The 16514-nt window shown below is 37.4% G+C and overlaps 2 protein-coding genes across 4 annotated transcripts in view; both read left to right on the forward strand.

Moving 5' to 3' along the window:
- The first annotated feature begins 1149 nt into the window (after window positions 1-1149).
- On the forward strand, window positions 1150-14152 carry LOC103718996 (actin-interacting protein 1-2-like). The gene is made up of 6 exons (XM_008808037.6): window positions 1150-1873; window positions 2759-2920; window positions 4217-4403; window positions 8580-9005; window positions 9551-9958; window positions 13427-14152. Exons 1-6 carry the CDS (start codon window positions 1482-1484, stop codon window positions 13679-13681), a joined length of 1830 nt encoding a protein of 609 aa, XP_008806259.4. The 5' UTR covers window positions 1150-1481; the 3' UTR covers window positions 13682-14152.
- A 546-nt stretch (window positions 14153-14698) lies between these two features.
- Window positions 14699-16514, forward strand: part of LOC103718997 (AAR2 protein family) — a 32450-nt gene continuing 30634 nt past the window's right edge. Inside the window, exons 1-2 of one of the 3 annotated variants that reach the window (XM_088709131.2) lie at window positions 14699-15044; window positions 16339-16421. In XM_088709131.2, coding sequence (XP_088565257.2) covers window positions 14931-15044; window positions 16339-16421 — 197 coding nt within the window. In that variant the 5' untranslated portion in view covers window positions 14699-14930. Of the gene's footprint in view, window positions 15045-15663; window positions 15735-16338; window positions 16422-16514 lie in introns of those variants that run through there. The other 2 variants (XM_088709129.2, XM_088709130.2) reach the window with 2 other exon arrangements.

Genomic DNA, 16514 nt, shown 5'->3' on the forward strand with positions numbered 1-16514 from the left:
CGCCTGAGATGTTGCCAAGCGAAGGTGCAACGGAAGGCTATCCCTTGCTAATTAGGTTGATTACCCCCCCATAGCTTGATGCTCCCTGACCTCGGCATCTTCATCACTGGGCCCCTGAACCATTTTTCCATCGATATAAAGGTGTGCTGGGTTCCCCATCGGCCATCGAGCTCTAGTACTCGTACATTGTAATGTATCTCCTCACAGTGGCCTCCCGCACATTGTCGGGCTGATAATTCACTAGGCTTGCCGAGATCCTCGAATTATCGATCGGGGTATCAGCCAATATGATGAGTTTGAGCCGATGATACGAAACTTGCGGCATTGTATGTACGATGCATGCATATATGTATGTAGAAGTAGATATGTAACAGATAATCTGTTTGGAAGGTAGGTATGTATATATGCATGTATGTAGAAGTAGATACACAACAGAGAAACTATTTTGATCAAGAATGCCATGGAGAGTATCAAATTAATTTTTTTCTGTCTTGGATCGGAGCTGCTCCAAAGAGGGAGATGACATTGTTGCCTTTTGTACATGCAAAGACTTCATTTTCATTCTAACAATTTTATGGACAATATATTTTATATTAATTTCCTGTAAAGGAAGCTAATAACTTTAAAAATTGATGAGAAGTCATTGAAATTGAAGATCCAAATCTTGAATATGATTTACACCACAAAAGTATCCACAAACCAAAATTTGTATAGTTTGGAGGGTAACAACTATCCTAGTATGGTAAAATGGGTAATAGAATGCATTCTTTGGAAATTTATTTCATGGATCATAATCTATACATCTTAAATAATAGTTAATTTAAATTTATTAAATTTTGTTTGTTAGATCTATCAAAATATAGTATTATATTATTAATCTTATCTATTTTGGCACATATTTAATTAAATTAGAGACCACTAAAATATATAAATTTTAGTTTCTAACTATTTTTTTTAAGTATATGAGAAATACAACAATTTAGATGTTGAGTTTACATAATCTATATTAAATTCAGATTATTAATTCTTGTCAAAGAATAATACGAACATAAATTTTTTGTGCATATCTTTCGATTTTCTTGAAATATTTCACCAGTAGGGCAGGGTCATAGCCATTTATCATATAAGATGTTCTGTTTTTCTCGAAATGTCATGCAGGGTTTTGGCCGGCTATCATATGCTTTTCCTCCAACCAATCTCTAGTGCAAGTGTTATCAAGTGATTAGTTTTTATTTATTTATTTATTTATTTTTATTTATAGCAGCATGGAGAAACCTACCAGGTTCATGGTTGAAGGGAGAGAGAGGCGATGGGACAGGAGTCGCTGGACATGTACATAAATAAGGTGGGTCTCACCGCACGCGACGGGCTCCATAACCGGAGAGCATCCCCACCGTATATAAGTAGAGAGGAGCAGCAAGCATCATTAACCACAGCGTCCTCACTCCACGCTTCTTCTGCCATCTCTCGTCGGCCACCGAATGGCGGAGCTCTCGGAGACGTACGCGTGCGCGCCCTCGACGGAGCGCGGCCGCGGGATCCTGATCTCCGGCGACCCCAAGACCAACTCCATCGTCTACACCAACGGCCGGTCGGTGATCATCCGCCGCCTCGATGCCCCCCTGGAGGCGTCCATCTACGGCGAGCACGCCTACCAGGCCACCGTCGCCCGCTTCTCCCCCAATGGCGAGTGGATCGCCTCCGCCGACCTCTCCGGCACCGTCCGGATCTGGGGCCGCCACGGCGACCGCGTCCTCAAGAACGAGTTCCGCGTCCTCTCCGGCCGCATCGACGACCTCCAGTGGTCCCCTGACGGCCTCCGGATCGTCGCCTCCGGCGACGGAAAGGGCAAGTCCTTCGTCCGCGCTTTTATGTGAGCTCGCCCTTTCTCTCCCATTTGACAAACGATCACTTTCTTGATTTATGCTTTCCGAGTGGGTTTCTACGACTTGGGAGTTTCTTGATTTATTTCTTTCTCATTCGATTTCGACATACTGGCCATTTTCTTGATTGTTAGGTCTAGGGTTTCTTTCGACCGCGATCCCTTTCTCTATCTGATTGGTTGGAACGAAATTATGATGGATTTGAGAAGCTAGTTATAACTGGAGGGCAAGTCCTTGGTCCGCGCTTAATGTGAAATCCCTTCTCACTTGTGATGGCTTCCTTGATTCATGATTTCTGATTGAATCTCTACCTTGATTCGATTCTTGATAGTTGGCTCTAATTTTTTATTATTTTTATTATTGTTGGTCCTGATATCCATAAGATTCTTGGAACAGAACTATGGTAGGTTAAAAAGAAAGTGATAGTTCTAGTTGGATAGTTTCAATTCAGAGTTTTCGCGCTCATGCTCATATGGAAAAACTTATTAATCTAAATTTTGTTATCCTTCAGATGACTATTCCTGATTTCTTCTTCTCTAAATTGGAATATAAAAATTATTTTCTTCACATAACTTGGAACTTTTTATTCTCCCGAATCTTGATTGCATCTTCAAATCTGTGAGCACCATACATCAGCGGATTAATCGGGTGGTTGAATGGAACTTTAGGCATTATAAATGTAGATCTTGGGGTACTATCACATTAAATTTTGAAATATTTCTCTAATATTTGATGAGTAACTTCTAACACTTTGAAAGTGTTTAAAGTAAATCTTTGCTAATCTTCCATATTTCATATGTTATTTCTAGTTATGCTGTGTATACATATTGAGTACAAGCTGATTGCGTAAGCTTGGGAACTTCTATGTTGTCTAGGTGGGATTCAGGCACCAATGTTGGGGAATTTGATGGACACTCGAGGAGGGTATTGAGTTGTGCATTTAAGCCAACCAGACCATTCCGCATTGTCACGTGTGGAGAAGATTTCTTGGTTAATTTCTATGAAGGGCCACCATTTAAATTCAAGCTCTCCCAACGGTCTGTTACAAATTTTTATAATGATCATCAGATGCTTTATTTTTGTCCTTTGAAATGCAACTTGCTAAATCTTGTCATAATGTATGTATGTCTGTCTGTCTGTATGTATCTGTGCATGCTTTTGTGTATTATCTGAAATTGTGAATACTAAAGTGTATATTATCACAATGTCATAAATTGAGAATAAACATCTGATCTCCTCCATGAGTGTGAAGCATAGACATAAGGGACCTTACTGTGGATATACTATGCAGAGTCACCATATGATTATGTAATAATACATGATCTGCTTCTCCTTAAATTCTCTTTATCAAGTCAGTCTATTACTACTACGAATACCATCATCAACTTGCGTTTTTTATGCATGTAGGAGATTAACATAGTAAGCATTGGATCAACGATAAAAGAAAACAAATAAACAACCATAACAAAATCAAGGCACAAAAACATATGTATAAGGAAGAAACATGTATAAAAGGAACACTCGGTGCAGTCCTCCAAGTGAACCTTACCCTTTTCACATGTTCACCCCTGCATTAACTTTTTTAATCAAAGAAACATATGTACACAAATGCACGTACATACATATATATTCATCTATATTTCTATGGTGTTATCACATATATCCCTATATTAATATGTATATAAGTATATCTATACATATATAACACTTATATAGACATACATTCATATTGATATGCATGGTATGCCATACCGTACCGAATCGGACGGTATGGGGCGTATCGTACTGTACCGGTTCGGTATCGTTACATGGTACGAGAGGACGTAGCGATACTCGGTACACCGAATCGGCCCTTGTATTGGGCGTACCGATATAGTGATAGGGTGGTACCAGTACGGAGCCTGATACCAAGATGGCGTACCTTGTGTCTATGTAAAAAGGATGAAATTTTTCTTAAAAGGCTGAGAAAGAAAAAAAAAAAAGATGATCATTAACACATCCTCAAGGTGAGGAGAGCAACCACAAGAGCACTACCTATGACTACTATTAGAAAAATAGGTGGCCAGTGCATGAGGCTCCCACCACTGTGGGATCTAGGGAGGGTCATATGTATGTAGCCTCACCTCTATGTGCGGAAAGGTTATTTTCATATTTCAAACTTGCGAAACCCAAGTCACAATGGTGCAACCTTTTGTACCAAGGCTCCTCCTCTTGCCAATGACTATTGTATGTGGTTTAAATTTTTTCCGAAGATCTTATCAAGACTTAGTGGAGTCATGTTGACAATGTAGAATTGCGCATTTTGTGACATTTTTATTTTCTTTGTATTGTAGGGAACACTCAAACTTTGTTAATTGTGCACGGTTTTCTCCTGATGGAACTAAGTTCATTAGTGTCAGCTCAGATAAGAAGGGTATAATATATGATGCAAAGACAGGAGAAAAGATTGGAGAGTTGTCCATGGAGGACGGTCACAAAGGAAGCATATATGCTGTTAGCTGGAGCACTGATAGTAAAAAAGTAACTTTTTGTTCCTTTCAGCTATTATCTGACAATCTTGGTTTTTATTATGTTAAGTATTATTTCTAAAAGTTAAATTTTCTATACAAACAGTTTACTTGGATGATCCATCCTCTTGGTAAACTATGTTCATCACTTCTTTAGCATGCACTATTCAGGTGGATCTTCTATGAGTAAATTCTTTTGCGTGCCTTTTGTGGTGTTTATTGTAAGTAACATGCAAATTTTTAGGCATCGTAATCATTTCACAAACTTATTATGATGCTTGCATGTGCATGTAAGATACAAAGCAAAGTAAAAGAGTTTAACCTTAAATTTTTTCATGGTAAAAAATAAGTCTAATTCATTAATATTATTTAATCTATTTTATGGCATATATGATTTATTCCATGGTTTACTTGTTGGCTTCATAGTTTAAATTTTGAAAGTAATGTTAATTCCATGAAAGATTCGTCTGAAGATCTGGTAAACAAGTACAGATAATGTGATTTGACATGCACTTATCTCAGGTAAAGGTTAGTGGTGATAAAATATATGCTTCATTAAAAATTAAAAATAAGAAAACACAAAACATATGAATAAATTTTAAAATTGTGATGCTAGATCATTAACTTCAATTTAACTGCAAAACTTGGTTGTTGGATTTTTTTTTTTTTTTGGGATGTATGACACTATTATCTATTGACGATGGATGCCATTATTAATTTAACCTGGAATAGCGGAAAAAGGGGGCATAGGTGTCTCATATAACATGTCAAACACTCGTATGATGATTGCAATTTGCACTATTTTTGGGCACTTAGGGCATCTTGGGAGGGTTTGCTTACTTTACTAGGAATTGATGCCTTGAGGGAGATCAAATATCGCATCATATGGGGCATGTTCAGCTGACGGATGTCATACAAAGGCAAAGGCCTGCATGTCATTGAAGAATCATCATTTTGGCTCATTGATAGGAAGGAAAAACCATTTGTGACCATCTATTGGAAAATCTTTATTCCAGGACTGTTGGTCTTGTGATCGTTGGTCTTATTGATATCGAACCGCTCAATGGAGAACCATGTAAAGTGATTTTGTAAGTAGGTATGCCTCTGAAGCAACCTGTGAGTGACCAGCTATGCGATGGTTTCCTAGAAGGAAACTTGAAAATGGAAGATGTAGCATGCAAGCTATATGGTCCATGCAACCATATCCAGCCAAGTAAGAGCTTTTTCCATTATACTCAGCCAGAGAGAGTGATAGAAAGGAAGTCTACAGTGTAAACGAGTCCTAAGATGAATGTGTGAAAAAACAGAGTATATTCTTTTTATTCTAGACTCCTCTTATAACCATGATTGCAGGTTCAGGTTCTCTGCAGACATCTTCATGCAACAGGAAAACAGAAGAACAAACAATTTTCTTGTGGCGGCAAGGGGTTACTGAACTACAACAAGTCGCACCTTTTAACTGCTGCCTAGGATTTCTCTTTTTGTTTCTTTTCCATGGATATCAACCAAGGAGGACTTGTAACTATGGAGGCTGCCACAAGGCCTCTTACCAATATAAAGCACCTGGCCTGGGTCATCATAAATAGCTTGTCTGGAAGAGGATGTAAGAGCAAAATTAGATTGGGACGTAAATATAAGTGCAAGCACCCGAAAAATTTTAACAGAGAAAGCAATTTTGAGTAATATAAAGTAAGAAAACATGCTTATCTGGTGGTTCTTCTATGCTTATTTGCACAAAATTCATGGATCTCGAACATACAGTAGTCAGTATATGTTAAACTTCAGAGTTGATCATTGTATATGAAAGTAAGAAAATTAAAGTTGATAAATGAGTTAACTGCAAGCATGCCAGAGTTTGTGCAAATATGCAATTAAGACTATGGGACAACTGTATCTAAGTGAAGATTCTGGTTATTAAGCTCTCATCATCTTAAATGATGGATAGGCCTGCTCGAGTCCTTGATTTTTCTATAGTTTATTCTATTTTTTTCTATATTAGGAAAGGTATGAAAATAACGTGTGTTGGAAATGTTATGAAGTTTTGAAGCTAGACTCTGAGTCTAGCATTAGGAATGGGAGATGGTTTGTAAAAGGAAGTCTTGCTTTTAATTGCAATCAGTTTCTTATAAATTTTTATAAAAGAGTTTTTTTTTTGTGTCTTGGTGATATACTAAAACTTCTTGGGCGAGTAGCTGATCAGTACCATTTAAACTGGAAGCTCATTGAGTGTCTAGTTTCTGCTCTTGCTGAGGTGAGTTTCCTCAAAAGCAACTCCTCTTTGTTAGCTGTTTCTTCAATTCTTCAAGTTTATGAACTGAATATAACATAAGAAGAGTGTTCAAGAACAGAAGTAAGTCAAGTAACAAATCTTTGTTTTCATGGTTTCCTAAGCCCCTTGAATCCAGGATTTGATTGAAAAAATATGAGTTTGAAACCGATTTCTTTACTAATATTATGTTATATAAAATTCTGCTTGCTAGAATCTTCATTTGAGGAAGAAAACAGTAGAAATTTGAATGTTATTTTCGTTTGCTTGAATCAGGGATCGATTTGAAATTGTTTTTCATCTATAATCGTTTTCATGCAAAAGTCATCCACCTAGGAGCTCAACTCTATGCAAGATTGTTTTCTATAGGAGTCTCCAAATAGGAATCTGTTTCATGTAGGAGTTTAGCATATATTTCAAATCAAAGTTATTACCTTTCTTCTTACATTTCTTTCTAGGAGTTAAAATAACATGTATTTGGGTAACTTATTGAAAAATTTAGTATTCTTGTGGTTTTGATGAGTAATATTGTCAAAGTGTTTTGTTTTAATTTTAGGCTCAATTATGAAGTCTTGGAGTTTCTAGGAATTTGCTTTTATATGCGTTAAAGATCTTTCTCTATTGGACTCTGTTGACCCTTTCTGTACTTTGATCACTTTGTAAGTTCATATATTGAGTTAATATATTTTCTTTAGGTATGGATGGTTTTAGTATTGAGTGTAGGACAAGGAATTCTGTTAGTCCACAAAAGGAGAATCATATTTCATGTCGAGCCAGATTACATGCAGAAGTATAATAACATATCTGGTTTCTTCTCTTCTTTGTTAAGAAATCATTACCAAAGATACTGAACATTCCATGATGCGATTACTTTCTTTGATCATCCAACTTCCAGTATGCCGATTCTGTCCTAATGCAAGATTAGATTTTTGAGGCTCATCCTCTGTGAATTTAACTCAAGAGGAAAAGATTACTCGAGAGCAGATATAACCTTTTTGTAATTTTTTTTGGTAATTTTTCATTGGCCTCTTTGCCTGATGAATCGAGTTTAATTGGTTTGTGGCTTGGAGTAACTACTCCATAGTTGGGCCTACTGTGCTGGAAATCAAATGCAGCTTTTGGAAATTTCTATTTTTGTTTGGAGGTAAAAATCTGAAGAAATCTGAAAAGTGATTGCTTGTTCTTCATTAGTCTCAGATCTATTTCTCTGAAAAGAAAAGAAGCATCTGATTTGAGATTGTCTTGCTTCACATTGCATTTCTAAGTTAATATGACATGAAGAAGCTGGATACATTCTAATCATTGGCACTATATTCAATTCTCCAAATGTGTTACTTACTGTCCAAGCTGGACATGAAACCAAACTAAATAATTAGAACCAAGATGGACTTGACAAACTTAAAGACTAGGTGTATGGCTTGAACTAAGTAGGTTATTATGGATTTTTACATCACAATAACTTAAATTATGAGTTTTGATGCCTCCGGTGACCTGATAGAGTTTTTCTACTTCACCAAGGGTATGCTTAATTCCACTGTTGGCTCCAATCATGCTCAATCAGTCTAACTATTCCTTCCTGAGCTCAAATGATTGACCATTTTTGGGGAAGCTTATTGGATTGGCAAGCTCTGTAATTTCCAATGCTTTTATTATGCATTCTCTTATTATGCAGTGCCAGCATGAAGTATTTCTATCAGCTTTAGGTTTCTGACTTACGGTAAACAGTTCCTGGTCCCACATGCTGGTTTATGGCAAAACTCTTTCTCCTCCTAATCTTGTATCTGCTTTCAGTTTTCTTGAGCATGTCCATTCTTATGATTTACTCTCTGTTCTTGGCATGCCTGGTACATAATCTATTAATTCAGTTCCTTGTTAACATAATAATATTTGTCATGAGAAATTGCCTGACATTACTGCATGTAGGTCCTGACAGTTTCTGCTGATAAAACTGCCAAAATATGGGAGATTATGGAGAATGGAAATGGGAAAGTGAAAACAACATTGGCTTGTCCTGGCTCAGGCGGTTTGGATGACATGCTTGTTGGTTGCCTGTGGCAGAATGACCATCTTGTCACTGTTTCTCTTGGTGGTATGATAAACATATATTCAGCAACTGATCCAGATAAAACACCAATATCATTTTCTGGGCACATGAAGAGCATCACTGCTTTAGCTTGTACTCTTCAAAGTGGTGAGAAGGCAATCTTGTCCAGCAGCTATGATGGTGTTATTATTCGATGGATACAGGGCATTGGATATGGTGGTAGGTTGGCAAGAAAGGATAATACTCAAATTAAATGTTTTGCTGCAGTTGAAGAAGAACTTGTTACATCAGGGTTTGACAATAAGGTGAGTAATAACATGTGCGCTTTCTCGTACATTCTCTGCTAATTTTGGGATGAGTATTCGCATTATTGATGATAGACTTTTTTCACTTAATATACACATTTCATAATTGGCATCCTATGAAATTTTGATTTGAAAATTTCCTGGACAAATTTCAATTCTCAATGCCTACCTTTGTTGATAAAAGCCCGAGAACAGGATTTATTACGATTGTCGAGACAGAAGCATGCCCTAACAAACTATTGCAGTCATGCCTTTTCATTTTTAACATTCTATCCTACTCAAAAGAGGGCATGAATCTATTAAAATAGTTGTGAAACATGGATCCAGCACTCCTTTTCTATTGAGAGAAGTAATGTTGCCACTATGTATACAGCATATCATGTGGCTTTGGTTTCTCTCTCTCTCTCTCTCACGCCTTCTTCTTCTTCTTCTTCTTCTTCTTAAATCATAACATCACTGCTATGCAGTCAGCTAATGGACCATTTACTTGCCTTCTACACTGAATATCATCTTTTTCCCTTTTCTCCACTGATTCTTGAAAACAGATTTGGAGGATTCCTCTAAATGGAGATCAATGTGGGAATGCAGAACCAGTTGATGTCGGCTCTCAGCCAAAGGATTTAAACCTTGCAGTTCAGACTCCTGAACTTGCTTTGGTTTCTACTGATTCAGAAATTATCATGCTGCGGGGTTTACAAGTAGTTTCAACCATTAAACTTGGGTATAGTGCAACAGCTTCAACAATTTCCCCTGATGGAAGTGAGGCCATTGTTGGTGGTCAAGATGGAAAACTGCATATTTATAGCATTGATGGAGATAGTCTTAAAGAAGAAGCAGTTCTTGAGAAACACCGGGGTAGTATTACTGTAATACGTTACTCTCCAGATGCTTCCATGTTTGCTTCAGCAGATGCTAACCGAGAAGCTGTGGTATGGGATCATGTATCTCGAGAGGTAGTATTGATACTCTCTTCTAAACATCACCGTTTGCTCCTTGTGTGGGACCTATGCAGGTTCTTGTTATTCACATTTTGCATTTATCATACTTAGCTGTGATTGTTTCCTTCATTACGATTTCCATTTGTTGATGATCATTTGGTGTTGCACTTAAAATACCATGAAATCTCTCTTGGACATTGGTTGGTTCCAAGGTTGGCAAAAGCAAAAGGTGCCCTTAAGGCAGCAAAGCCTCCATAGTGCCCGAGGCACTAGACACACAAAAGGCACTCGCCTGAAAAATTAGGCACTAATTTATGAAAAGCTCAACAATTGCATTACGAATAAAAACAATTTTCTAGAATCGATATAAATATCATAAGATTAATTATTCCAGTTTCAACATCCTAAATCATAACCATATGGATTAGATGTCATGTTCATATCTTTTAAAACACCAAATCAAAGTACCACTTCCCATAGCATGTTTTTAAACAAAAGGTCAACAAAAATAAACCACTAGACATCTTAAATTAACTTCAAAGTTGAAACATGGTAGCAAAACACCACTTCTCAAAACATGTTTCATATTTCTAAACAAAACGTAACGCAAAACAGTAGACTACCGAACATCTTGGAGTAACCCTTTATTTATGAAGGCTCCAATAGACTTAAATCCACATCAAGTTAAAGCTAACTAAGCTGTAGAAGAATAAGTGAAATAGGACAGGAAGAAAAGTGCTGGATATTGGTGAGATGCTTGCCCTAATGTCTGTTGCTCTGTCCCAAGCACTCACCTAGGTGTTGCCTCAGTAAAATTGCCTCGTCCGAGCTTGTTGAGATGCTTAGGGGTTTCAAAGTTACATCACTCAAGAACCTAGGAAAACGCTAGGAGTGCCTTTGACAATGCTAATTGGTTTCATATGTGATCATTTGTGCATTTGTGATAAGGTTCATCATGATTGGTAGCTCCATGCACCCTATAATATGGTTATATCTTTTCTAGAACCTGCCAACTAATTGGTTTTTAAGATGAATAAATGAACCAACACTTGATATGCAACAGCCCAGGAAAGTACATGACTTAGCTAGAATAGAAACAATGACATATTAAGATATGTTTTAACATCTTTTTTTCTTAGTTCCTGGCCACTTTCGTGGGGTTAATGAGTTCGACCAAACCCTAGCTTAATTTGAGCATCTATCGAAACCTCAGCCCATGAACCTCCTATCCTGATGTTGACCCATAGATACTAGACATGAAGTTGGCTCGTTTTTTTTTTTCTTTTAATTTTTCACTAGGTTTGGCTAGGCCTTATTTATTTTTCAACTATACTCTAGGCCTAGGCCAATTCCATGTGTTTTGTCCTTTTTAGTAAGCCAGGCCTTTAAAATACTAGTGTTGGTCCAGCTCGTTGACACCCTAATGGGGAATGAAAAAAATAGTATATTTTAATTTTTTATATTTTTCAAAATTTTTATTTATGTAATTATTAGAGTTGGTTTTAGGGTCCTATTTTAGGTGAAATTGATATAAAAGAGTCATATAGTGGGTATATATCGGGTTGGACAAGTCATGAAATCATTAGCATTTGATTTTTGGTTGTTTTGGGTGCCTTCCTACATAGGGTTTTGTGCTATTTCGAATTATATTTTTTTAGAAAATATTTTGGGATTATTTACCTGCCTATCAAGAGGCCTCATTTACTTGGGAAGCAAGTCATGTAAAGTCTATAAAAGGGCCTGTTAGGGTTGAATGAAAACATATTATACATGCTTTGTTTTGAATGAATAAAATGATTTTTGTAGATTAGGCTTGGCCTTGCTTATCTTTCTATCTTTTTGTCCCTATTCTCTTATGCAAGATTTTAAACTCGTGGGATGGGCCATCCAGGTTCTTTCATGGAGCAGGATGCGCCTGTCTAACCATGTCCTAAGACTTGGATAGGGATGTCCTAGGACTTACAGATCGGGCCACTGGGACGATGGCGGGATAGTTCTATCCTGAAACTTGGGAGAGTAACCTGTCTAGAATCTCGGGACATCCTACCGGGATTCGAAACCATGCTCTTCTTTATTTCTTTTTCTTCTTCTTCTCTCATTACTTTATTTCTTCCCTACTTTCGACTGTTCTCTCTTATTTCTCCTGCTATTCTTCTTCACTGGATTGTCGGCACTGCTGTTTGATTTTTTGCAGGATAATAAATTTGATCTTTGTTGGAAATAGCCTTAAACCGTTTTAAACCCTTGTTGCACTACATCACACCCTTAGTCATTTTTAGTTGCTTTTATTAATGCTTATCATAAACAAGCCAACATTTTGTGTGCACTGTATAATCTAACAAAGTCCAATGCACAAGTATTAACTACCTTTCTGTAAAAAATAAAAAAAAGTATAATGAAGAAAAAGCTTGAATATTGTGATACAACATACAGGAAATGCATGTGTGCACACAAACGATGCAATTCATTTATAAAATAGAACATAGACTGGGAACAATGTAGGCAAACATACAGAAAATTCCAATAAGGTGCATAGACATCTTCATCTGTTTCTTGCTTAATGTGTGCGATGGGAAGTGTGAAAAGCCATATATTACTAGAGCCACTCATTGTATTGCACCATATACTATGCATACTCCAGAGGGCAAACATGTTCTTCAAGTAAAAGGCACCTGAGCGGTTATGTATCGTGCTGTTCCATAGTGCACACAAGCCAATACATAAAAACACAAAACTACTGAAAACATGATACTTCTTGCATCTTCTTTATTCTGACAACTAGTTAGCATTAGAGACACTAATTTTAGACATGTGTCATGAATATGAGTTCCAGTTATTGCTCCACTTTATTCTGGCCATGTTGTTCCCTTGTTTTATCTATTTTCCACACTATTTTTTCCTTCTCCTTACTTCATCTGTTTCCTCCCATGCATGGTTCCCATCTCATGTGATTGCACGTGAAATGGTGGAACATCCAAGTACTCTGGTTGATGGCTGGTTGCCTATTCTCTTTATATATGGTAGAAGTTGCACGCATACACCAACTAGTGCATTGCATACTTGAGTTGTTTGCTTTTTGGTGCTCTTGTATGACATGCAACTGACATGTGCATAGTATGATTTGAACGTCTAGCGTTCTTCTCAAACCTGGTAGCATCAGTTGTTTCTCGACAATCATCATCTTATAAGTCACCCACTAAGGGCATTGTATAATTTATTTCTTAGATAGCACAAGGTGATTTTTAGATTCTTGCAAGCATGAAGCACATTTATTATCTGGAGTGAGTGAAAATTCATTCTTCATGAACCTTGCGACATTTCTTTCCTTTAAACTGGAGGGCTTGATTTATCTCATATGTTTTATTTTTAAAATCACCAAGTTTAAGATGGCATCGTACTGATGCTATAATTGTTTTGCTGTTCTACATGCAAACATGGCATATTGGTTTAACATGGTAAGAGATTTTGACAAATTGTAAACAGGTGAAGCTAAAGAACATGTTGTACCACACCGCCCGCATAAACTGCCTCGCGTGGTCTCCTGATAGCCATTTGATTGCTACTGGCTCACTGGACACCTGTGTGATCATTTACGAAGTGGATAAGCCTGCATCAAGCCGAATAACAATCAAAGGAGCCCACCTTGGAGGGGTGTATGGATTAACTTTCAGTAATGAAAACAGTGTGGTGAGTGCAGGGGAGGATGCTTGTGTCCGTGTATGGAGACTAGTGCAGTAGTGAAACACTTCAGCATGACCTGGTTTGGCTTTATCAACGAGTAAGCATGTTGCTTGTGCAGTTTCTTGTCATGGATAGATGGAGCTAGGGTTTCTCTCATGCCTGGATTATTGGTGTGCTAGCGGGGTTGCCTTTTCTGAAAGACTGGCTTGTGGCATGTTTACATAAGGCCATTATTGCTCTATCAAAACCCACGAGTTTTTAACATCTGAGGCAGAGTGCTTGAAGTGCATCTTGAAGACCAATTTGAGATTTGATCGTTTGTAAAATCTGTTCATGGTGCTTTTGCCGCCGCGCTTTTGTTTTTTTTGTAATCTTTGATTTAACTATTGGTTTCTCTCTCTCTCTCTCTCTCTCTGTGTGTGTGTGTGTGTGTGTGTGTGTGTGTGTGTGTGTGTGTGTTTGTAGAAGCGCGTGAGCTAATATATTGATTTCTGGATGATTTAATGCATAAGCAGGAAATTTCTAAAATATCTAAGTTTTTGTTAAATGTGCCTTAAATTTTGTATGGAAACATGGAACATAAGAACTGCGATGAGGCCCAAAAAAAATTGCATCGGCACTGGCATGTGGTAAGTTGTCTAGTCTATTGTGTAGGTCGGAACTGTGATTTGTGGTTTAGCACCATATCCAAAATTCTGTATGGATAAATATTATCCCTTCAGAGGAAGGTGCAAAGAGCACGTAGACACCGGGCAGATCCTACCATCTGAAATAAATGGAGTTTGCATATATCCGACTTAATCCAAGAGAAACGAAACACACAAAATGAAATTCAGTCCAACTCCAAAATTCTAACTCAAACACAACTTGAGTTGGGGCAGTTTAGGTCCGGCTGGCTCAACCAAAGTTTTTAACCAGATTAGCGTGATCTTAGATATATGATTTAAAATGATATTGACGGCTAAAATGATATGAAACCATATTTTGCAATGAGCTGAGCATCAACTTAGTTCTGAACTTATACATGTTTTATCATATATAAATCTTGATCAATAAAATTAATTCTCAGGTATCATTCGCCGTCCATTGGGTTGGCGTGGTTAACACGCGCAGCGACGAGATTCGTACCTCCCTTTACGAAACCCAACCCGAGAACCGGATCAACGGTAATATCTGGAAGATTCTCGGTCCATCTCTCCGTCTTCTCGGAGCTTCCCTCCTTTCAACCCCCTTTTTTTTTTTTTTTTTTTTTTCCGATTACCGGCAGAGCGAGGACAGGCGACGTAGAGCAAGGGCGACGGCCGCTATGGCTTCGGGCCTCCAGATGGATCAAGAAACCTCCCTCGACCTCGTGAAGAAGGGCGCCACTCTTCTCCTCCTCGACGTTCCGCAGTTCACTCTCTTCGGTATCGACACCCAGGTCCTCTTTCTGCTCTCTCTCAAATCTTGGAAATCCTAAAGATTTTTTTCCTTTCCTGCGAAACTAAGGAGTCCAGTTTGATGATTTTCTTATTGTTCTTGATTTGAGGGCGAAATTCCACTAGGTATTGTACAAAGATGCGGCTGATAGAATCCGGATTCTTGAATTTACAAGAAATTATAATGTCCTGTGTTTGCCTAACGTTTTGGTTGATTAGGGTTTCTTCTTGGAATTTTTTTGGCGGAGAATAATTCTATTATCATGGTAAAGTATAATTTCTTTAAATACTGGTGACTGAAAGAAACGGCACTGAGTTTTGCTATGATAATATAATAGAGTGATTTAAAAGAAAGGAGGTGGATAGGTCTGTCGGTGGTGGTACTCTCCATTAAATTGGTACACTAGCGTCTTCTCGTGTAGCGGGGAGAAAAGTGCACGATAATCTAGCAATATTATCTAAAATTTTAGATTGTATAGGACCTTTAAAGCCAAAAATTAATTTTATTTGAGGGGATTTGCCTAAGAGCCATTTGATTTTCAAGATTCTTAATAAATGAATCCGATAAGTTTCTAAGTTTTTGACGTGTGTTCAACTTGCAAACCTATGACTATAGATGCTTGAAGTTGGACTCACTACTCTGTAATGTGACAAAATGCAGTAGGGTGATCTTTGAAGCAAGAGTTCATGCTGTAAGTTCTTTCTGTTAACTTGTAACTGAAGCATATGAATTTTGCAATAAATAGAGGCAGGGCCTACCGGTTACAGCTAGGAACCCTAAGCATGCACCGGTAAGCCCTGCATATTTTGGAGAGTATAATGATTTATAATTGTAAGGTCCACTATGATTTCTTACAGTTCTGATTTTATTCAGAGCTGATAGTGGACAACGAAGAATTAACCACTAAATAAGTATATAATTTTTTTGAATAATCATATTGAGGCTGCTATTTTATGAGAAAATAATTTGTAATACTTACAATTTGTACCTGTTTTTGATTATGAGGTGTATGCCATTATTTTAAATTTGATGACATATTGAATATTGCAGTAGCTCTCATTTTCTATTCAGCTGCCTTCTGGGACCTGAATATTGTGAAGCATTAGCCTAGGAAGTATAGGATCTACATGTGTCTGTATATGTTTTCTAGAGTTTTGATATATTTAGTTGATTATTTGTATAGTGCATATGAATTGCTCATATTATTTCAAAGATTTGCAGTATTAAAGGCACCGAGTTTTGTTGAAACTATTTGTTTCAAACTCATGTATACATTTTTTCCCCTCTTTTTCCAGATGTTCTCTGTGGGGCCTAACTTCAAAGGCATAAAAATGATCCCGCCTGGTCCACATTTCATTTACTATAGCTCCTCAAACAAGTAAGCATAACTTCCTAAGAGCTGGAATATTTTCACTTTGGTCTCATTTCATGGTATAGCTAAGCAATAAGTCAAGTTGGTAATTTTTCATGT

This window comes from Phoenix dactylifera, chromosome 12 (assembly GCF_051530095.1).
Source record: "Phoenix dactylifera cultivar Ajwa chromosome 12, Ajwa_hap1_PhDact_Kaust_v1.1, whole genome shotgun sequence".
NCBI lineage: Eukaryota > Viridiplantae > Streptophyta > Magnoliopsida > Arecales > Arecaceae > Phoenix > Phoenix dactylifera.

What these genes read in the sequence shown, in the direction of transcription:
- LOC103718996 (XM_008808037.6), top strand. Translation starts at nt 1,482, where the DNA reads ATGGCGGAGCTCTCGGAGACGTACGCGTGCGCGCCCTCGACGGAGCGC. An exon ending in AAATTCAAGCTCTCCCAACG is followed by an intron (nt 2,921 to 4,216) that starts GTCTGTTACAAA and finishes TTTGTATTGTAG; the next exon opens with GGAACACTCAAACTTTGTTA. An exon ending in GGAGCACTGATAGTAAAAAA is followed by an intron (nt 4,404 to 8,579) that starts GTAACTTTTTGT and finishes TACTGCATGTAG; the next exon opens with GTCCTGACAGTTTCTGCTGA.